Source organism: Xiphophorus maculatus, chromosome 2 (assembly GCF_002775205.1).
Source record: "Xiphophorus maculatus strain JP 163 A chromosome 2, X_maculatus-5.0-male, whole genome shotgun sequence".
NCBI classification, from domain to species: Eukaryota; Metazoa; Chordata; class Actinopteri; order Cyprinodontiformes; family Poeciliidae; genus Xiphophorus; species Xiphophorus maculatus.
In genome coordinates this window covers 29594021-29616823 of record NC_036444.1, presented here as the reverse complement: position 1 = coordinate 29616823, position 22803 = coordinate 29594021, and the positions used below count along the sequence as shown (strand labels likewise).

General features: G+C 41.0%; 1 protein-coding gene across 2 annotated transcripts in view; it reads right to left on the bottom strand.

The window, feature by feature from the left end:
- Positions 1–22803, bottom strand: part of met (MET proto-oncogene, receptor tyrosine kinase) — a 122713-nt gene that overhangs the window by 3630 nt on the left and 96280 nt on the right. For both annotated transcript variants that reach the window (XM_023346465.1, XM_023346468.1), the window contains exons 14-20: positions 19856–19990; positions 15357–15617; positions 12610–12690; positions 4177–4358; positions 3968–4077; positions 2780–2945; positions 1484–1620 (exon numbers count right to left, since the gene is read on the bottom strand). In XM_023346465.1, the coding sequence (XP_023202233.1) occupies positions 1484–1620; positions 2780–2945; positions 3968–4077; positions 4177–4358; positions 12610–12690; positions 15357–15617; positions 19856–19990 (1072 nt within the window). The remainder of the gene's footprint in view (positions 1–1483; positions 1621–2779; positions 2946–3967; positions 4078–4176; positions 4359–12609; positions 12691–15356; positions 15618–19855; positions 19991–22803) is intronic.

Genomic DNA, 22803 nt, shown 5'->3' with positions numbered 1-22803 from the left:
TTGCCGTTTGTTGTACAATGCCAGGTTGTAATGGTTCTCTTGTTTTTACTTTTTCCAGGATATAAGTTGCTCTTGAGATATTAAACATGACATGATATTGGAATCTGTCTCATAAAGTGCTGTTCTATATGTAGATTAGCCTGCTGAAATAAAATTACATTTAAGCACCATGTTTAAGGTGCTTAACCACTAGCTAATCGCAACTGGCTAACCAGTTAGCTGCTAGTTGACCGCAAATGGCTAACTGCTAGCTGCAGCGTCCTATTGATGCTAAATTAAAGGGGTATTTCACAGGTTTTTATGAGTCAACATGAACTGGACATTTTATTGCATCTATTACAGAAGTGGGAAGTGAATAAGCAGTAAACAGTAGATTTTGCCACTGGAACTACTTTTCTCGTTTAACATGTAATATATGTTGCCTACTGTATGTGTTGGTTTCAAACCTTTATGTAGTGAAAAATGACATATGGAAATGTTTATTTAGCATGAATCTGATATTCTGTATTGATATGCATTTGTGCTTATTTGCACATAACTATATATTTTTGAATGTCTAATTACGTAACTTTTCACAAATTAAATTAGATGTGATGACAAAACACTTAACTCAGTACTGAGGTAGATTTTTTCCCCCCAAATATTTAGTTTTACTCTTGCTTAAATATTTTTTCCAGTTGCTTAGTTTTTACTTCAAAGGTAATAAAATATACTGAAGTAGTGCCAGTTTGACTTGAGGACAAATTTTGACTACTCTACCTACCACTGATCTAGTTCAAAATCTAAAAAAAGTTAGATTGAGACAAGCACAAAACCTGAAATATTATTCTCCAACTTTCTACAAGACCAATTACAAATGCTGGAAAATGTTTACTGTTTTTATGAAAACAGATAGAAAAGGAATCTAAAGATTCTCAAAAATAAGATTAAATCTTATTTTCTGTTGTCAACCCAACATTGAATCTGGTGTCGTGAGAAGGATGACTCACAGTGGTGCTCGTATTTGCATACAGCAATTTTCCTTGTCATTTTCTCAGTAGATTTTGCCTGGAAAACTTTTACTGAACATGTCTACATAAGCTGGAACAGCATGAGCTGGAAGCAGTGCCAGCGGCTGATCTGTGGGAACATCCACAGATCAGCGAGGATCTATCAAAAACCACAGGACAAGCAGAAAATAAATGCCATCCTTTGACGTGATTTCTAGTTAAACTTAAAAGTTAAAAAAGTTTTCCATGTGACCAAAACAGCTGATGTGACGTAACCCACATTTGAGTCTCCAGCTGACAATGATGGATGACGTGAGTGTGATTTATGACTGCAGTTGTTTATACTGTACATTTAATCCACTGCAGCTGATTCTCCCTTCAAATCGCAGTAACCTTTCATGATGTACCGAAAGCACAGCTTTACTGTACATTACTTATGCCAGCCGAGCCGTGTGAATGACGTGAACAGAACCTGTGAACCTGTGCGCACTCACAGAGCATCGGGGCAGAACTCGGGCTGCAGCAGCCGCCTGCCCTGCAGGAGGAACACAGTGATATCGAAGGAGTTCACGTCGGAGTACGGTGGGGCGCCGCGTGTCATCAGTTCCCACAGCAGGACTCCAAACGACCACTGGAAGAAAAGCTTCCATTAGCACATCTTTGTTGCAGTTAAAAAAAAATTACAATCACAAACAGACCTGTCATGATTGATTTTGCTGGACAATAAATTGTTCCAGTATTTATTGCAATAAAATTATAATATTGTTGCTTTGAGGCCATTTTTAAGTAGAAAAAATGACAGATAATGGCATAAGACTCCCCTTATGTTATTATGCTGGATGTGTTATCTTAGATATTTATGAGTCTTCGAGAGTTTGTCTGGTTAAAACCCAGTAAAATTGAATTTTGTAGGGAACACTTAGCAGTTAACGGGAAGATATATATACTTACATACAGTATATACTGTACATACTTTTGTTTCACAGTCAAATCACAAATAATTTTATTTTTATTTTTTGTTGTTTTCTTTCAGAATGGAAATTATTCATCACATTTTAATTCTTCATGCAATTAACTGATTATTTGCTTATTGTAAACGGCTTAATCAAAAGAAAAAGTTGAGATAAAGAAAATATCTGGTCTTTACTTTAATAATGACCTTACTTAGGCTAATAATAACATTGCCTCAACCCAGCATATAGACGAGTTGATGGCTGACGCAATTGCTTGCAAGTTGTCCTGGTTGTATGATTGCAAAAAGCCCCAAAACATCATCTCTCCATCATCGTGTTTGAATAAAACATGCTGTTCGGGTCAGTATTCTGCTTGTTTGGTTAAAAAAAACAAGACTTTCTGATGCAGCAGGGTTTCTCTCAGTGTATTATAAGCCTGGCGGGTCATCAGGTTTTACTTGTGCCCCACCAGGCTAAGATTTTATAGTCGGTGTTCAGGTATTAATCTTCCAATAACACATAATTATCAAGTGATATTTTCAAATTTCCTGTCAACTTTAAACATTTTTAACTCAAAAACAAGACGGGCTGGATGAATGACTGCCCCAGCGCCCAACCACTGGGCTTAGCAGGTTTTCTGGAGTAAACCTTGTGCAAGTTTGCACACCTCTGCTGTTTCTTTCAGACACTACACAAATTAACCTCAACATTAAGCATCCACTTACAATATGATATTGTGTGAAAACCTCTCAACATAAAGGTAGAGCTCTTCTTTGAAGCCAATCCGTGTGACACCTTTACATTTTAAAGCCATTAGAGTAATGACGGCGTTCTCACCACGTCTGACTTGGTGGTGAACTTGTGTGTTTGGAGACTCTCCAGGGCCATCCACTTGACGGGCAGCTTGACGCCGCTCTTATTGTGGACGCTGTAGTATTCTTTGTCGTAAACGTCTCTAGCGAGGCCGAAGTCTGCCACCTTTACCGTGTAGCTCTCATCCAACCTGGCAGGGAAAACATACCGTTACCTTCTGTGGAGGGATGGTTGGTTAATTTTGGCTCGCTGTCTTTAGCTTTATTTTCTTTTCTCTTCCAAGAGAATACAAGAACCAACAGAACACATCTTAGATATATTGAGCAACAAAAAGGTTATTTTCTGAAATGTTGAATTAAACGTGTTTTATGTACAAAAACTGGAAGATCTGTGGTCTGACAGGCTGCTGCTTGCACATGACACATGCAAAGCAGAGTTTGCATATCATTTGTACTGCTAAGCAAAGAGCGTCTCTTTCCAGTGACAGAGTTAGCACATACAGTATTTTAACATTGAACAACCTAAAATAAGGTTAAAATATGCAACTACAGTGAAAAATTTACCCATGTTTAGGTACATTTCTGAAATTTACCAGATTGTCAGATTTTAAATTTTTTTTAAGAGCAGCATCATTTGTGACATGAAACATTTACTGTCTCCTTTACAAAAGGAGGAACAGAATAATAATACTAATAAAAATAATCCATCCTCTGTTTTGGTAGACATGTCTGACAACCCACACTATTTCTTTATAAAAAGTTCAAATAATAATAAAAAAAACAGTATTCTTTTTTTTCATCACACACATTGACTGAAGTTGCAGGGATTCAAGAATTTAGACATTACTGAACATTTATTCTGCAGATAAAAGTAAAACATTTTACAACTTCCGCAAGTTTTTGTGAATTTTAAATGTCTGTTATTGTGACAATAAGTGGGAATAAAAAATGATGAATGACATGACCATCTCTATTTCTTCATTCTACTGTCCCCATTACGTTGTAATGAATAACACTGTAGGCAAAACAATTTATGTTTTTCAGAAGTCAGGAGAGTTTTAATACACAAAAAAGTGTAAGGATAGTTTTAAGCTGTCATCCAAGAAAAATCCAAAGTGTTTTGTTGCAGTGCTTTCAACATTTCTACAGACATTTATTTCTGTTTTATTTAATCATGTGTAGTTACTGGATAAAATAATCCAAACGAGCTCACATGCAGTTTCTGGCAGCCAGGTCACGGTGGACAAACTTCTTGCTGGCGAGGTACTCCATCCCCCTGGCAACCTGCAGTCCAAAGCCCATCAGGTCCTTTACTGTTGGATTCTGTGAGACAATCACATTTGCCGATTTGTCCATCATCAAACCAATGCGACGGCTAAACAGATGGCGTAAGAGTACAGGACTTTTGCTGCACCCTCTTACATGCACTTCGTCGCGGATGAAGTTGCGCAGGTCACCGTGCTTCATGTAGGGCAGGACCACCAGCGGTGAACCCTCTGGCGGAAGGCAGATGCCCAGCAAAGAGAGAACATTGGTGTGGCTGAAGTCCTTCATAATGATACCCTCCTTCAGAAACTGCGAAACCTCTTCCAAGTCTGTAATTCCTGTAGACAAAAAAATAATACAGCTCTTGATTAGATTTAATAGAAAGTGGACAATGCGTAGAATAGCTGTCATTCTTCCCAGAAGTAGACATTCCAGTAGGTTTGCCCCAAGATCAGACCCTGTAATGCTCAGAGAAACACAAATAACCTACAAACTCGTAAAATGTTCAAATAGGAGGAGACTCGGAAAGTGTTCTGGATTTAAAATTCTGGATTCTAGAATAGCGTTGTACATGGTAGTAGCTTGTCGCATTCTTTTACAACTTTTCTTACTTTTTTCTGGTTGAAAATAAATCTTGTTTTCGTCTCAGTATATAACCCCCCCCCAAAAATTATGTAGGAAGACACGTTATGCTGTGCTGCTTTCAGGTTACGGATTGGGATCTACTGTGCCAGCCACAATGATATTCCATAAAGCTCCCGATGTCCTGCTTTTTGGTTAATCTGAAGGCCACATAATGTTTGGAGGTCTGTAGCTGTCGACTCTGAAAAAAGCTGGGAACCTCAATATCCATTGCCTTTGCTGCGTACTTTTACGTGGCCAAATTGCTGCCTTTGTCACTCACTTCTATTTTGTTGAAACATCCCAATTGTTGATTGAAAAATTTAGTATTTTATTTAGTAAGGAAATTTCCAGACTGAGGGTTAGGGCAGCAGTGGTCTCCTGTCACTCTAATAACATGGAATGCATTGAGGGTCATGATGTGTAGTATGTAGGTGGACCCAAATGCAGATGACGGAGGCATCAAGTAGATAATGACAAATTGAATGAAGATTTAAGAACAAAAACTTTCAAAAACCCATGGAAAAACAGAGAGTCAGAACAAAAACCAGAAATAGAAACCAGCAAGGGGAAACAAGGAAAACACAGCGAGGAACAAGGAAGAGACGAGAGTAGACGAGAAGATCTGGCGGGAAGTGACTGAGAATGAGAGGCTTAAATTCTGGGGAGGTTGAATGCTGAACAAAAGACCTATGCTGATTGACCGCAGGTGTGAGAGGGGGGGGGGGGGGGGCAGGAGGCAGACTATGGAGAGGGAGAGAGGAAGTGTACCACAGGGGAACAGGAAATAATTCTAAGACTAAAGAAACCTAATAAGACTAGAGTAACTAAAAGAAAGAAACATAACTAAATACACTAAGAAGAATTAAACTGAAGGAAAACAGGAGCAAGACTGATCTAACCAAAATAACAATGAACCTAGAATGAAATCAAACTACCAAAACAACTCAACAACCCGGGATCCCAACGTCGAGCTCCAGAAATCAATCAATCATTTGGATTGGTGAGTGAATGTTGTTGTCAACATTGGGTACATATTACAGTAGAACTGAAAAAGTGTGTCATTTCCCTTTGCTGTGACTGTAACTGATCAACCTGGAGTTGAAAATATGAAGCACCTCTAGTTTTAACATCAGTAGGAAAGTCACCTTTGAGTAATAAAGACAAGAATGGAGAGCTACGTAAGAAACGACCCCATCGCCCATTGGCATTGCAGGGTTGCATTGCCAATTCTCTCAATGAGTCCTTGTTTCTGGGATCTTACACTTTAACCTGTTCGACTCTGATTAAATCTGGGTAGAAGTAGAGGATTTTAAGGCAGATGATTAGCTTCACCTAAGTTTCAGACTTCTACAACAGATAGAGATGAGCTGGCAAAGCTGCACAAGTAACATATTTACTAAATTGGTCCTACCTACACTGCCTGGCCAAAAAAAAAAGTCCCCACCAAAAAATGGTCACACTCTCTAATATTTTGTTGGACCGCCTTTAGCTTTGATTACAGCCCGCATTCGCTGTGGCATTGTTTCAATAAGCTTCTGCAGTGTCACAAGATTTATTTCCATCCAGTGTTGCATTAATCTTTCACCAAGATCTTGTATTGATGATGGGGGAGTCTGACCACTGCGCAAAGCCTTCTCCAGCATATCCCAAAGATTCTCAATGTGGTTAAGGTCTGGACTCTGTGGTGGCCAATCCATGTGTGAAAAAGATGTCTCATGCTCCCTGAACCACTCTTTCACAATGTGAGACCCATGAATCCTGGCATTGTCATCTTGGAATATGCCCGTTCCATTTGGGAAGACAAAATCCATTGATGGAATAACCTGGTCATTCAGTATATTCAGGTATTCAGCTGACCTCATTCTTTGGGCACACAATGTTGCTGAACCTAGACCTGACCAACTGCAGCAACCCCAGATCATAGCACTGCCCCCACAGGCTTGTACAGTAGGCACTAGGCATGATGGGTGCATCACTTCACCTGCCTCTCTTCTTACCCTGATGCGCCCATCACTCTGGAACAGGGTAAATCTGGACTCATCAGACCACATGACCCTCTTCCATTCCTCCAGAGTCCAATCTTTATGCTCCCTAGCAAACTGAAGCCTTTTTTTCTGGGTAGCCTTACTGATTAGAGGTTTTCTTATGGCTACACAGCTGTTCAATCCCAACCCCTTGAGTTCCCTTCGCATTGTGTGTGTGGAAATTGTTACGGCCCTGGGCTTATGGGCTGGGTTGCAGGTGTCTTGTTGTCTGTCTTTGTGTTCCTCCCCTTTACAGGTGCTGCTGATTTTATTCATTTGGAGCACAGAGCATTTAAACCTGGCTGTCTCCACCTTCTGGGTCGCCTTCAGCGTCCACTCTGCCTTGATGCTTGTGGTGTTTTGTTGCCAGGCCTCAACTCCCCTCCTTTTGCACATTTGAGTTTGTCTTTGTTTTTGCACTTCAACAATTCCATATGCACTCATACATCACATCCAAGCATTTGCCTTACACCACTGATACGGACATCCTCAATCCATTGTTGTTTGTGTTAATAAACATTCCTTTTAATGCACTTTAATCCCTGTATGGTCTCCCGTTATTGTTATGACCTTGAGCCAGTCGTAACAAAATGCTTTTGCGTTCACAATTAAACATACTCCTGAGTTCTGCTGTTGTTTTTCTTCGATTTGATTTGACCAAACGTTTAAGTAATCGCCGATCACAATCATTCAGGATTTTTTTCCGACCACATTTCTTCCTGGAAGACGATGGTTCCCCACCATCCTTCCAGGTTTTAATGATGCGTTGGACAGTTCTTAACCCAATTCTAGTAGTTTCTGCAATCTCCTTAGATGTTTTCTCTGCTTGATGCATGTCAATGATTTGACCCTTCTTAAACAGACTAACGTCTTTTCCACGACCACAGGATGTGTCTTTTGCCATGGTTGTTTAAGAAATGAGGAGTTACTCATTGCATCAGCTGGGGTTAAATAACTTGTTGCCAGCTGAAAGATAATCGCCTATGCAGTACTTATCCAATAGGAGGCTTGTACCTATTTGCTTAGTTAAATCCAGGTGGCGACTTTTTTTTTGGCCAGGCAGTGTATTTCTATTCACTTTAATCATCACAAAGCACTAGCTCATGATCAAAGCATCCTCTCGAGGATTTTAAAAAAATAAAAGCCAAAACTGACATTGACTGGTTGCAAATTGAACAAAAAAAGGTTTAAATCCCCACAGACCAGAACCAAAGCAGTCTGAGCTGACTCAGAATCCTACCTCCCACGGTGTAGCATGAGGCTTCCTCTGAATGCATGGGTGATTCCTCCACATTGTTTCAGCATCAATCTGCCCACTCCAACTGACAGGTTACAAGATTAGCCGGGACCCTAATGTGGTCCTCACCACTGGATGCTCATTCATCACCATTAGGCCGAGCTGAAAGGGGCTAGGGGCTGTGATGGGAAGAGAGCCGTAATCTCACTGTGGGCGCTGTGATATCATACAGTAAGGATGTAGTAGAGTGTAGACAGACGAGCCGTCTGTTTGCTCAAAAACCATTTCCAGTTATAATATTTACATGTAATCATGTAAAGTCTATTGTGAAATATAATAAACATAAATTATTTTGGTAAATACATCTGACCAGAACTGACTAAAAGGGCCAGCTTGGATGCTTTTGAAGCGAGTTTATATGACATTATTTTTGCTAATGCTTCCCTTTTCCTCTAGGTCAGGGATGTCAAAGTCAAATACACTGAGGGCCAAAAAACCACATTTGTTACAAGCCGAGGGCCGGACTGGTTCAATGTTTATTAAAACATATTGAGTTTTTTTTACCCCTCCAGGGGGTCTTTTTGTGGGCTCTAGTGTCTCTTATACGACAGTATGTTGACAGGAAACTGGGAAGGAGAGGGGGGAAGACATGCGGCAAATATCATCGGGTCCGGGAGTCGAACGCGGGACGGCCGCGTCGAGGACTCAAGGCCTCCAAATATGGGTCGCGCTATCCACTACGCCACCACAGCACGCCCCTATTAAAACATATTGAAATGATTGCACATAGCCTATTGATCCAAAACCTAACACAGTGTATATTTAATAATTAAATGAATAAACCAACATTTTCTTATGGATCTGTCAATAATTTCAAGTGAAACCATTTTTTCAAAAGGCAAACAGACAAAAACGAACTTCCTTCAAAGAAAAATTGCATGTTCTGAACATTAAAAGAATAAAGCAATATTTTGTTATGGCTCTGTCAGTAACCTTAAGGGAAAACATTTATTTATTTACTATTAATCTATGTTTATGATTTGTTCTTTTGAATTGCCATTTATATTATTTTTCGGTCTCAGGAAATGTTTGAGGGATGAAGAGACTGATGTCTGGTTCTTTAGGTTCTGCGGTTCCTCTCCTGACTCAGATATCACTAAGATTTCACTGGGCACCACTGAACGTCGCCGACACATTTTTTAAATGTCCCTTTAAACATTACTACTGTATAATTGTTTAGCCTGCGTCATCCCACTACCGTCTGTATTTTTGCCCGAGGTTTTACTTTAAGGACGGTGTAGTATCGGTGGACATTTTAAAAAGACGCAGGTTGATAGCAGCTCACTGCGGCTGCGCAGTGTCCGTCTCTAAGCAACCGTGACAACAGCATCAGTTCGTGGGGAGGGGGGTCCTATTTAGGTGCCGCAACGACAATTTAGCTGACCCTAATATTTCCTGTGTTTTGTTTTGGTCATTATTATTACACTTATTGCTGAGATGTGTGTGATAGGTGTGTCTATCAGACATTTATAGCAATACGGAGTAAATCTCGTCCCGTATTGGTTCAATACAGGTGGAGACAACAACCGCCTGTCATTGTAGCCTAGCTTAAGCTAACCTGAATATTTACGACTCTCGTGCTGATACACTGACATTACCTACCTTCTGTCTTTCAACCACTTTGAAAAGCTTTTCTTCGTCTCTCCAACATCTTTATCCTCCCCCCTCTCGAGTTTTCCGTTTTGTGCCCCGGAGTTTTTTCTGCGCCCATCTTTAGCTCCCTGTTGAGGCATGGACCTTAAAAAGCTCCGCCCACAACTGACCCAAATGACCGCAAGTCTCACAAACAAAGCCTCGTTGTTTCTATGTAAACATGACTGGATTAGTGCATCATTTCTACCGGATTTTCACAATATATCAGCTACTACAATGGACAGAGGAACTAACAAGTTCATGTCATCATCTGGGAGCAGGTTACTGGTTTCTCAGTCAAAAGCTGGTTGCAAACCTGAGGCCAGCAGGTCAGTCAGTTATGGTAGATCTGAAATTTGGTTTGATGACTGAAATATGAGAAGCTACAGACTGATAGGAGGAACCAAAGAGCTCTGTAAAGGTAAAGGCAAATCTTCTGAAGTTGGGATATAATTAATTTAATTTCACATAATTACCATGGTAGAAGCCATTTGTTTGTTAAAATTTTATGAAATATATTTGTTCTATTTGATGTTTGTTGTGAATGACGTAAACTCACAAACGAACGAGGTAATTAGTCCAACGTTTAGAAACTACAGTGGCTGTAATGAGCCACAGCAAAGGGAAACAAAGGTAAAATAACCCAAACAGGTGATCAACTCAAATCCACTCGTACCTTTTTACTCTCGCTCTCTCTTTGTAGTTTAAGCACACCTGTTACCGTGGCAACCGCCTGCGCCCCGAAAGACGAGCAAAGATTACGTTAAAAACATAACATTCAGTTCGTTACGATATCAAGTTTCCAGGCTTGATATTTTTTTCTTGGTTATTAATCAGCGCTTCCCTGAACACAGCGATGGTTGATTGACTAGCTGTACTTAGTGCTAGAGTGGCTAACAGTCCAAAGCCTTTTCTGCTCAAATAAAATCTTTAGTGTATGTCAGATACAGACACATTGGATATTGATCTGTTTAACGTAAGACTGTGTAGCAGACAGGCTTCAAGGTGTAGAAGTTGTATCAGTTCTGCCATTATGCTGTACTTAGCTAACTGGAAGTGTCTGTTTGTGAGACGGCCATGTCAAATTTAAAAAAAAACAAAAAAACGCTCCTCAGCACGTACTCGAAGGGCCGCTGCCCAAGCTACCTGTATGGGAGGGGAGAGAGGCTGGCAGGGAGGGGGGAGCCTAATCAGCGCTGTTCCTCTGTTATTCATTTCATGCACAAGCAGCGGTTAAGTACATAAAATGCTGTCTAGAAAAAAAAATTCCCACATCGTTTTTGCGTTGCATACAGTGCATAGCCACCTTTTGCGCCACTGGTTCTCAGCGTCCACCTTATGTTTAGCCATTTTTGAGGAGGGGGGTACCTGAAAGTTGATCTCTGCTCTGATTGCTGATGAACAATGAAGCCGCTTGTGTGCACTGCATGACTTTGTGGGCTACCGTTGCATTGTGGGGAATGTAGTGTTGGTGTGCGCAAAGGCTATAGACTGTGGGCCAGTTCTAATAGTAATTAAATATCATCTAGGGGGGCCATAGATAATTAATTCGCGGGCTGGATTTGGCCCGCGGGCCTTGACTTTGACATACTGTATCTGCTCTAGGTGAAAGAATTATGTCTGAGACACTGTAAGAAAAACTACATTCTAAACCAGGGGTGGGCACTCCTGGTCCTCGAGGGCCGGTGTCCTGCAACTTTTAGATGCATCTCTACTTCAACACACCTGAGTCAAATAATGAGGTCGTTAACAGGACTCTGGAGAACTTGACTGCACTTAGGAGGAGATTCAGCTGTTGGATTCAGGTGTGTTGGACCAGGGAGACATCTAAGAGTTGCAGGACACCGGCCCTCGAGGACCAGGAGTGCCCACCCCTGTTCTAAACGTTGGTGGGTCAATGATGACGGGATTATTTTTTTCAAACAACTATAGAACCTAGAAAGAAGAAACATAACATATCTGATGTTGCTGCAGATCTAACAACAAAATCCAAAACATCCATATCCGTCTTGGCAGAGCTCTAGAGAAATGCAGCTGTTTCTGGTGGTTTTCTGCAGACGGCAGAGTCAATCAAAGCAGCTTCACATAGTTTTGTTCAAACTAAATTGAATACTGAATAGTATAACATTGTTTCCCATTGACACACACATTTTCAGATTTGAAATGACTGAACTAACTAAAGTCAACTAAAACAGGAAGTGCAAACCTGACTACCTGTCAGTCATCCACGACTTTGAGGATTTAAAAAAACAACCCTCAGATAGTTAAAAAAAAAAAAGCTGTTTTAATTAAGTGAATGTAAAAGTCAGAGATGCACTGATTCGATATTAATATCTGTATCTGTTCTGTTATTGTAAAATCTCCAGATCGGATATCGTGACAATGTTCCCAATTCATAAGATCTATATCTATACGACATCATGCTTTATTATTTATTTTACATTATATTTAGAATTCCTAACTGCACTTCCAGAACCATTTGAAAAGAAAGTTTGTTGCGGTTTATTTTTTATGTGTTTGACCAAAGTAGTCAACCTGTTGTTTTTGTCAATTTCTTTATCATTTATTTTACATAGACTGTTCTACTCCTAACTGAACTGACTGAACAAATTAAAATTGTTTCTCTGCATTGGATCGTTATATATGTAAAATTCTGAAATATTGTGGTTGTACACAGTTACCAACATGGCTGCTGTGGGCTTGGGAACACAGAGCCGCATCATTAGTCTCCCACCAACATGTATGACTCAATAATTGAAGTGTTGGCTGATTTTGCATTTCAAATGTTTATGTCAGTGTTGGAGATCAGAGAGTTCTCAGGATATACATTTATAGATACATATCTACAAACAGGATAAGGTTTATGCAAGATAGATTTAACTGCAAAAAAATGCTTAATCCTCCCCACCCTCCGACCTTCCAGGAATTCCTAAAGGCCTTACCTCTGCTCTGCACGACTTGTTTCATCATTTCCCTAACAAAGAAACAAATGCTAACAAAGCTCTTACTCACGGTTTAGCGACTTGATAGCACAATGCTGCTTCTGCCCGTCCGGCTCCAGTAGGGTTCCATGGAAAACACAGCCAAAGTGTCCTGCATGTTACAACATGATGTACATTAGTCAGAATCAGTCAGCATCAATAGTTTAAAACGCTCCTGTTCAAACCTGTGAATGCTAAGATGTTTATAGCCTAGACAAGGTTCACATGGTGATACCACAGTCATTTATATACGAGGAGCTTCACGTATGATGTAATGTGAAGGAGGAATTGTCACCGAAACACCAATATAACACCTAGAAAAGATGAGCTCACACATCCACTTACTGTGTAAAAGTAAAATTAGCTGCTTATCTTTAAGGACCTACTTTGTGGTTGAAAATTAGTTTTCTCTAATGTGCAGTAGTAGCTGTGTTTCAATCATAAATGTGCAAAACCTTTCTTGATATTCCACTAATGTCGAAACTTTTGCAACTGCAAAACAAGAAACGCAATTAACATCACATGGGAACAAGTTTCAGTTGTTAAAAAACATCCTCCAACTACTTCCTGTCGTCTTCTTCGCAGTTTGCAGCAGGGGTAGCATCCGGTTGTCGATCGTGTGACTTGTGTGATGCAAATAAAAGTTTTCATTGCAGTTTTGCCAAATAAATCTATTTCGATACGGCCAAAAAAATCCCCAGCTCATCCTAACGGCAAAACTTTTTATTAAAAAACAAGTTTTTTATAACTTGGCGTCTTTCCATTAAGCTAATTTCTTTTCTAAATTTCTAATCGGGTCTATTTATGGTCATTGGGAAGACAGCTTGTTTGTGTGACAAGGATCTTTAGTTGTAATTTTGCTAATAATAATGATCCAACCAAAGACTGGGTTTGCAAATTTAATGGCTGGAAAACCTTTGTACAAAACATCCAACGTTGTTTTACGTGTTGATCTCGATGAAATAATTGAACTGAATTGCAGCCCTCCCCTCCTCCACTCTCCATATTGTGTAACAATTATCTCACTGATCCGTTAGGGGAAAAAAGTGTTTCATTCTAAACAGCAAACTTTCTTGAGTTGCCACTGCAATAAATCAGCCTCTTCTAAGTAACCCAATATGAGGTTTTATTCATTAATATCCCACACAGCCTAATAACCAGCATCAAACCCCCCTGAGTTATTGTGTGTTTTATTGAATTATATCTCCTAGTTAAGATGGGGGGCTCGGTCCAGCCTGAGAAGGGTGCAGGACCGAAATGAGCATGGCGCTCTGATATCACGTCCCTGCAGATGGCTGGCAGTGTTGGGTTACGGCTCTCCACAATGGACCCTGGGAACATTAGCTGAGAACAAATCATCCTACGCCACTTTGAAGCACTCGAGCAGCCACCAAATCCAGGCTTCAGGGGATAAATTCATACAAGGGGGGCAAACGCTTTTCTGGAACATTACGGTGTTAAGGGTTTTTCTCAGTTTGATGCTAAATTCGATCTGTCGGGCTAAACCGCCTACCTACATGTGGTAAAACGGGCTGATCTGGTGTCTGCATGTCAAGCTTCAAGTTTTATAAAGCAAGCACTTTAACTTTAACATAAATCTCATGCAGTAAAAGCACACAAGCATGAAGGGTGGAAAGCGGGAGTTGCGCTTTGTGCCTCCGACTCCCGCTTTCCAGAGGCCCGTTGGTCACTTTATCTCAGAGACTCCCGGCATTTTTAAACAAATATTGCCGCACTGTTACACTGAACTCTGGACATTTTTAAGATGTAACAACTTTCACAACATGCCCGTAATGCGATAAATGTACTGTTAAGAGTGTTTATAGTGGAAGAAATCAGATGATGTTTATATGTCGTTTTAAGATGATTTTATCTACAGAGAAACCACTTGCATGCCTGCGATAAAGAGAACACAGGTCGGTTTATTGCTTTTTTATTACAACAGATAACGGCTTTATGGAAATTGTAGTCAGCAATTTTAAAGAGGGGCTATGGATTCAACATGTTGGAATCAAACAATTTTTTCTGAATTGTGTAATGCTGTGAGGACAAAAAACAAAACCAACCCATCATCCTCCTACCACTTCCTGCCGTCTTCTTTGTCATTTTTACCAGTAGTAACATCCTGCTGTTGATCACGTGACTCATGTTTCCACCGTAGTTTTTCAAAAATACAGAAATTTTGATTCGGTTACAAAACGACCTCATCGCAGTGCAAAAACTTTTTCTTAATCAAAGAACGTGTTTACATCAAGTGAATTTGTCTTCAGAATTTCAATTTGTGTAATTTTCTGTTCTATGGAAATGCAAGCAGAGATGTGTTTAAATATCTAAAAATTTAACCTAAATATAAACAAAGGCATTGAGGTGTAGGAGGCTGTTGGACAGGAAGCTACTTTCCTGTTATATCCTGTTAGCATCACTGTTCTGAAAGAAGCACCAGCAGAAATCCTTTTGCATATGAATATAGTATAAAAACACAAGACTTCCAGAACAATATTATTTGGAAAGATAAGATCAAAGTAGAGGTGTTTGGTCATAATGCATATCCATGTTGAAACACTACATGCTGGCAGAGACATCAATCTCGCAAACATAGTGGAAGAGCGGGGAGGTGATGAGGGCTTGTTGTGAAACCAAAGGACCTGTGGACTTTGTATCATAGGGGAGACTGGTATATGTTTGACTCTAGATATCATTTGACAACCTGATTTAGATGAGATCATTTTTATATAAACCTGCGATCAAAACCCGGCATCCCAGCAGCTGACCACTGACCTCTGCCGATGATCTGGTTGACGTGAAGCAACAGTTGCTCCCTTGCGATCACCACATGCTGCACCTCAGTCAGCAGGTCCGGGTGGAGACAGGACGGGTCGATGTGGACCGGAGCCATCAACAGGGGGGACACCAGGTCGCCTTCCATGCCCAGGCCCAGCCCCCCTCCCAGTATTCCCAGTCTGGGAGACAGCAGCTCCCCATCAGCTCTGTAGATAGGAGGAGCTGCCCGACATGTCTCAGGCCTGTCGACACCCTGATCTGGAGAGGCAGAAACAAAAAGAGAGAAGGGGGGGTCAGAGGTCGGCCGCTATGTCACAACACCTTGACCTCCGCATGTCAAGGTGTGTTACGTGGTCGGAGAGGGACAGCTATACAGAGCTGAAAGGAAAAAGCTTAAAAGCGTGAGGTTTTCTACTTTGTTAGCCGAAGGCTAATAAATGCAGAAGTTCCTCCAGAAAAGCCAGAACAAGAACCAGAGCTGAAACAGAGAGCGAGGTCAAATGTCCTGAACGCTAACTCTCCCTGAAGGCAAACATTAGCTCATTAGTGAACCCAGCCTCTCCAGACTCAAGGCCAGCACAGACATTGCTTCAGCTATGATCCAGGGGATCATAATACCCGGAGCCTCTCAGTGGCCCTCAGGACCAGAACAGAATCTGCAAGAGGCGCCAAAGACCACATCAAAGATTATTGACGCATGCTAGATGAGAAGATGTGCATCATGTTTTGTTATTAGACTTTACATCTATACAGAGTTTGCAGTTTCCAAATACCTACCATATTTTCTGCACTATAAGGCACACCGCATTATAAGGCGCATAGAATAGACGCTACAGTAGAGGCTGGGGTTACGTTATGCATCCATTAGATGGAACTGTGCTAAAGAGAATGTCAACAAAATAGTCAGATAAGTCAGTCAAACTTTATTAATAGATTACAAACCAGCGTTCTGAAAACTCTGTTCATTCCCAAAATGAATAAACAGCTGTTTTAATATTTTCCCCGAGGTAAAATAAGTGACGTGGTATTTTCGTGACACAGTTTATCTTTTAACAACAGCAAGGTATAACATATAGTGGAGGGGAACTTTTCCTCGATTCAATAAACACGTAAAAAACAGTCTGATACTGTTACAGTAAATCAAACGTTAGTGCAATCACAATATACACTGCTCAAAAAAATAAAGGGAACACTTAAACAAAATATACACAATAAACACAATATAACTCCAAGTAAATCAAACTTCTGTGAAATCAAACTGTCCACTTAGGAAGCAACACTGATTGACAATCAATTTCACCTGCTGTTGTGCAAATGGAATAGACAACAGGTGGAAATTATTGGCAATTAGCAAGACACACTCAATAAAGGAGTGGTTCTGCAGTTGGGACCACAGACCACTTCTCAGTACCTATGCTGTCTGGCTGATGTTTTGGTCAGTTTTGAATGTTGGTGGTGCTTTCACACTCATGGTAGCATGAGACGGACTCCACAACCCACACAAGTGGCTCAGGTAGTGCAGCTCATCCAGGATGGCACATCAATGCGAGCTGTGGCAAGAAGGTTTGCTGTGTCTGTCAGCGTAGTGTCCAGAGGCTGGAGGCGCTACCAGGAGACAGGCCAGTACACCAGGAGACGTGGAGGAGGCCGTAGGAGGGCAACAACCCAGCAGCAGGACCGCTACCTCTGCCTTTGTGCAAGAAGGAACAGGAGGAGCACTGCCAGAGCCCTGCAAAATGACCTCCAGCAGGCCACAAATGTGCATGTGTCTGCACAAACGGTTAGAAACCGACTTCATGAGGATGGTATGAGGGCCCGACGTCCACAGATGGGGGTTGTGCTCACAGCCCAACACCGTGCAGGACGCTTGGCATTTGCCAGAGAACACCAGGATTGGCAAATTCGCCACTGGTGCCTTTTGCTCTTCACAGATGAAAGCAGGTTCACACTGAGCACATGTGACAGACGTGACAGAGTCTGGAGACGCCGTGGAGAGCGGTCTGCTGCCTGCAACATCCTTCAGCATGACCGGTTTGGCGGTGGGTCAGTAATGGTGTGGGGTGGCATTTCTTTGGAGGGCCGCACAGCCCTCCATGTGCTCACCAGAGGTAGCCTGACTGCCATTAGGTACCGAGATGAGATCCTCAGACCCCTTGTGAGACCATATGCTGGTGCGGTTGGCCCTGGGTTCCTCCTAATGCAGGACAATGCTAGACCTCATGTGGCTGGAGTGTGTCAGCAGTTCCTGCAAGATGAAGGCATTGAAGCTATGGACTGGCCAGCCCGTTCCCCAGACCTGAATCCCATTGAGCACATCTGGGACATCATGTCTCGCTCCATCCACCAACGTCACGTTGCACCACAGACTGTCCAGGAGTTGGCAGATGCTTTAGTCCAGGTCTGGGAGGAGATCCCTCAGGAGACCATCCGCCACCTCATCAGGAGCATGCCCAGGTGTTGTAGGGAGGTCATACAGGCACGTGGAGGCCACACACAATACTGAGCCTCATTTTGACTTGTTTTAAGGACATTACATTAAAGTTGGATCAGCGTGTAGTGTTATTTCACTTTAATTTTGTGTGTGGCTCCAAATCCAGGCCTCCATTGGTTAATACATTTGATTTCCATTGATGATTTTTGTGTGATTTTGTTGTCAGCACATTCAACTTTGTACAGAACAAAGTATTCAATGAGAATATTTCTTTCATTCAGATCTAGGATGTGTTATTTGAGTGTTCCCTTTATTTTTTTGAGCAGTGTATATCCACTTCTGCACCATTGATTCGGTCATGTTAAATTCTCTGGCTGCTGCTCTATTCCCGTGTTCTACTGTGTAACTGATCGCCTTGAGCATAAACTCTGCGTCGTAAGCGTGTCTCTTAATAGGAGCCATTTTGGGGTCTTTACACAAAACCTAGCGTGCACCGCGTGCTTCTTCTTCTTCGGGGGAAAATGAAAGCTAATTACTGTTTACCGTAGTTGCGAGACCTGTTGTGGCTCAATATTGGTCCATATATAAGGCGCACCGGATTATAAGGCGCACTCTCGGCTTTTGAGAAAATTGAAGGTTTTTAGGTGCGCCTTATAGTGCGGAAAATACGGTAATCTGTAGTTTCTCAGTATTTACAGTTAGGTTAATCTCTTCTGTCTCTTTACTTCCTGTTCTACTGATTCTGGGTTTCTTTGTCATTCTCATGTTGAGTTGTGTTGAGTTTTGTGATTGGTCTGGTGTGTTTGTGTTCAGTTTTCTAGTTTTTGGAATAACAGCAGTTTGTTGGTTGATCAAGAACAGCAATGGGATTCTGTGAAACGCCCCATATTATCATCATCATACTTGACAAGGAAGTCAACCATGGTGGTGTGTATTACTGCCAAATAGCCCTGCTTTGGTCTACTTTATCAAGATATTGCTTCATCCATTCATCCACCGTTTATGCACACTTAACTGGGCTGGATGGTAGGGGCGCAGGGCCCATCTTTCAACAGGCATTAGGTGAAAGGTGGGACCATGCACAGGTCACCAGTCCATAACCAGTACCTAAGAGCTACTGTTTACATGAAATATGCTTTATCTGAGCAATCTTTTCAAAAGAACACAGAAAAAAACAAAATAAAACAAAAACAATCTGCTTAGTGTTTTTCTAGGTGTATTGTCATGAGTGTTACCATTCAACAGGCTAGCTGAGGCCTCCAGAGCCTAAGATGTTTGTTTGGAAATAGACTTACTCTATAACCTCTACTAGACTGATTATTATTAATTAAAGAGGCATTAGAGGGGATAGTGCCATTTTATAGCTAAATCAACTAACTATGTTAACTTCATCTATATATATGTATATGTATGTATATATACATGTATATATATATACACACAATTTTTGCTTGGAATTCCAGAGACATGTTGTCAGTAGTTCATAGAATGAAGAACAATGTTCATTTTACTCAAACATACAGTATATCATATAAAAAGTAAAATCAGAGAACTGATACTTTTAAGTGGTCTCAAGTTTTTCCAGAGCTGCATATGAATTAAACACCTAATTTAACACCTTATGATTGGGTCTCTGTCTCTTTAAAACTCCTGCTCTTTCTGAAACTCCACCTTCAGGAAGTCATCACAAGATGGCTCCTCTATTAACCCCTTAAAATGAGCTCAGCAGGTGTTTGCTAATTATTCCTGGCTAGTCTGAAGGAGCTGAGCGGGGGAGTTGCGAATGACATTATACCATGATGTAAACCTCAAAAAGTTGATTTTACATATTACTGCCCCTCTAATACTGAACAAAACATCTTATGTGATCATTCTTTTTTAATCCAAGTTAATCAATTTTACCTTAAACTGGCCCAATGATTCGGGCTGCTGTTAGTGTGAAAGGTGCACAATAAGGCATGCGCAGCTAACCGCTGAGGCCAACAGGTAAGGGAGCAGGCACATAGGAGGACGGAGGTGAAGTGAGGGAGATCATGTGAAGAAGAAGAAAAGGGGAGGGGCTTACCCTCCAGCAGGGTTGTTCTATAGTCGACTGATTCATGGGAGACCATTTCGTTAGTGGGGCTGACGCTCCTTGCGTTAGCCAGCCTGTCCAGATGCTGGATGTGACCCCGGCCATCATACCACACCTCAGACAGATCTGGAAACAAATGTTTCAGAGACAGAAAGAAAGATGAGAAAGGAGATGGAAGAAAATAAGGACGCAGAAAGAAGAGGTAACATAGGAGAAGAAAGAGAGAGAGAGAGAGAAATCAGTGAGAAAAAGCAAAGTGTTTCCACCAGAGCATCCCACACAAGACATTCCACTAAACCCACCAGGCAAAACAAAGCCAGCAGACACACATGCACACAGGTTAGAAAAAAACACTCTGAACTTCAGGTCAAAGAAAATGGTAATGTATCAATAGACAGAAATTCAAGCAAAAAAATAAATAATTCCTTTATGGAACTGACTAACTCCTTTGTGTTTAGAAAACTAAGCAAACCTAGAATTTAGTGCAAGTGACAGAATACAAATTTCTAAGGAAATGCAGAAAAAATTATCTGGCAATAACTTCACCTAATTTAGACATAAACATGTAAAATACTTGCAGGCACAATACAGCAGCTATTCAGTCAAAAGGACAACTGAAAAACCTGCAGTCAGTAAAATATTATTTTACAGTAAGGCTCTCGGTTCCATAAATTATAAGTCAAATAAATCTGCCTATATGAAATAATGTCAAGGAATAAAGAAATCATTCATTCAAAGTCAAATGCAGGTTGCATTAAAATAAAAAATCCTGAGTTCTAAATCATAACTTCCTTGATAGCATGGCTAGCTGAGTAATGCTGGTTCTGATTGGCTGCTTCTGACTGAGCTGAGTAATTCTGCAGAACACAGGAGGAACAGAGGAGAACGATTATTTTTCAGATTATCTGTCTTATGTTAGGACGGCAAAAGTTTTAATGCATATCTAAAATCATTTTTTTTGTTGTTGTTGCTTAAGTTACATGCTGCAGCTTTAAGCAGGTTCGGTGTGAGAGTTCACTGCTGGGTGGAAGTTGTGAAATAAATATGACCAGTAGCGGCGATCCAAGAGCAAGAGCAGAACCAGCGTCTTACACCGCCAGCTCGAAGACTTGAATTATTTTTTTGTTCATTTGTTTAAGCTTTCTGACCATGATGCTAATGGACCTTACCAAGCTCCTCCCACAACTGACCCAAATGACCGCAAGTCTCACAAACAAAGCCTCGTTGTTTCTATGTAAACATGACTGGATTAGTGCATCATTTCTACCGGATTTTCACAATATATCAGCTACTAGAATGGACAGAGGAACTAACAAGTTCATGTCATCATCTGGGAGCAGGTTACTGGTTTCTCAGTCACAAGCTGGTTGCAAACCTGAGGCCAGCAGGGGTCAGTCAGTTATGGTAGATCTGAAATTTGGTTTGATGACTGAAATATGAGAAGCTACAGACTGATAGGAGGAACCAAAGAGCTCTGTAAAGGTAAAGGCAAATCTTCTGAAGTTGGGATATAATTAATTTAATTTCACATAATTACCACGGTAGAAGCCATTTGTTTGTTAAAATTTTATGAAATATATTTGTTCTATTTGATGTTTGTTGTGAATGACGTAAACTCACAAACGAACGAGGTAATTAGTCCAACGTTTAGAAACTACAGTGGCTGTAATGAGCCACAGCAAAGGGAAACAAAGGTAAAATAACCCAAACAGGTGATCAACTCAAATCCACTCGTAACTTTTTACTCTCGCTCTCTCTTTGTAGTTTAAGCACACCTGTTACCGTGGCAACCGCCTGCGCCCCGAAAGACGAGCAAAGATTACGTTAAAAACATAACATTCAGTTCGTTACGATATCAAGTTTCCAGGCTTGATATTTATTTCTCGGTTATTAATCAGCGCTTCCCTGAACACAGCGATGGTTGATTGACTAGCTGTACTTAGTGCTAGAGTGGCTAACAGTTCAAAGCCTTTTCTGCTCAAATAAAATCTTTAGTGTATGTCAGATACAGACACATTGGATATTGATCTGTTTAACTAACGTAAGACTGTGTAGCAGACAGGCTTCAAGGTGTAGAAGTTGTATCAGTTCTGCCATTATGCTGTACTTAGCTAACGGGAAGCTAAGTGTGTTTGTGAGACGGCCACGCACGTGACCACGTAGAATGGGCATCAGCCAATGAAAAGCGGCCCCTCTGATAAGGTCCATCCGGGTGAGTGCTGGTAGTTAAGAGCTGCTTTACCTGCCGACCGGATGTCCTCATTAAGCCTCGATATAGCTCCGTCAAGTGTTTGTTTTTTAAATGGCATATTATATTCGTTGTGTTGATGCATTTTGACCTGCTTCTCTCCCGAAGTAATTTTGCGCCGCAACACTCAAACTTCTCCATTCACTCTCAGAGTGTTAAAGTTCCACACGGCAGGATTTGTTGCTGCGCGCTTGCGCAGTGTGAAGGAAAGAGCAGATGAGCTGCACACGGAGGCTGCGAAGTGAGATAAATGTGATCGTTTTGGTGATCGACAACAAAAGACCGTGATCGGCATCACCGATCATACACTTTTTCACGGAAATCGGCCGATTATGATCGGTGGCTGATAGATCGGCCGACCTCTAGTTAAGACATTAAGGCCTCCTCCAAACGTAGCCTGCTATCTGGGAAAGCAAATGTATTTTTATGCGTTTGCGCCTTTCGTGCACACGAAAACTCAGTTTAATAACGATTATTTATATATAAAAAAAATCTAACTAAAGGGGAGGTCTGACATAGCTTTGTATCTGTGTTTGTGTGAGTACCTGGGAAAACTGAGATTTTTTTATTGTATAAATCAGAATAACAATGACAATCTCAAACAACAAGTCAATAACAAATATTACAAAAAAGAATATCACCACTCCTACCGTTAACAGATCTAATTGGAAACAAAGGCTAGAGCAAAGTA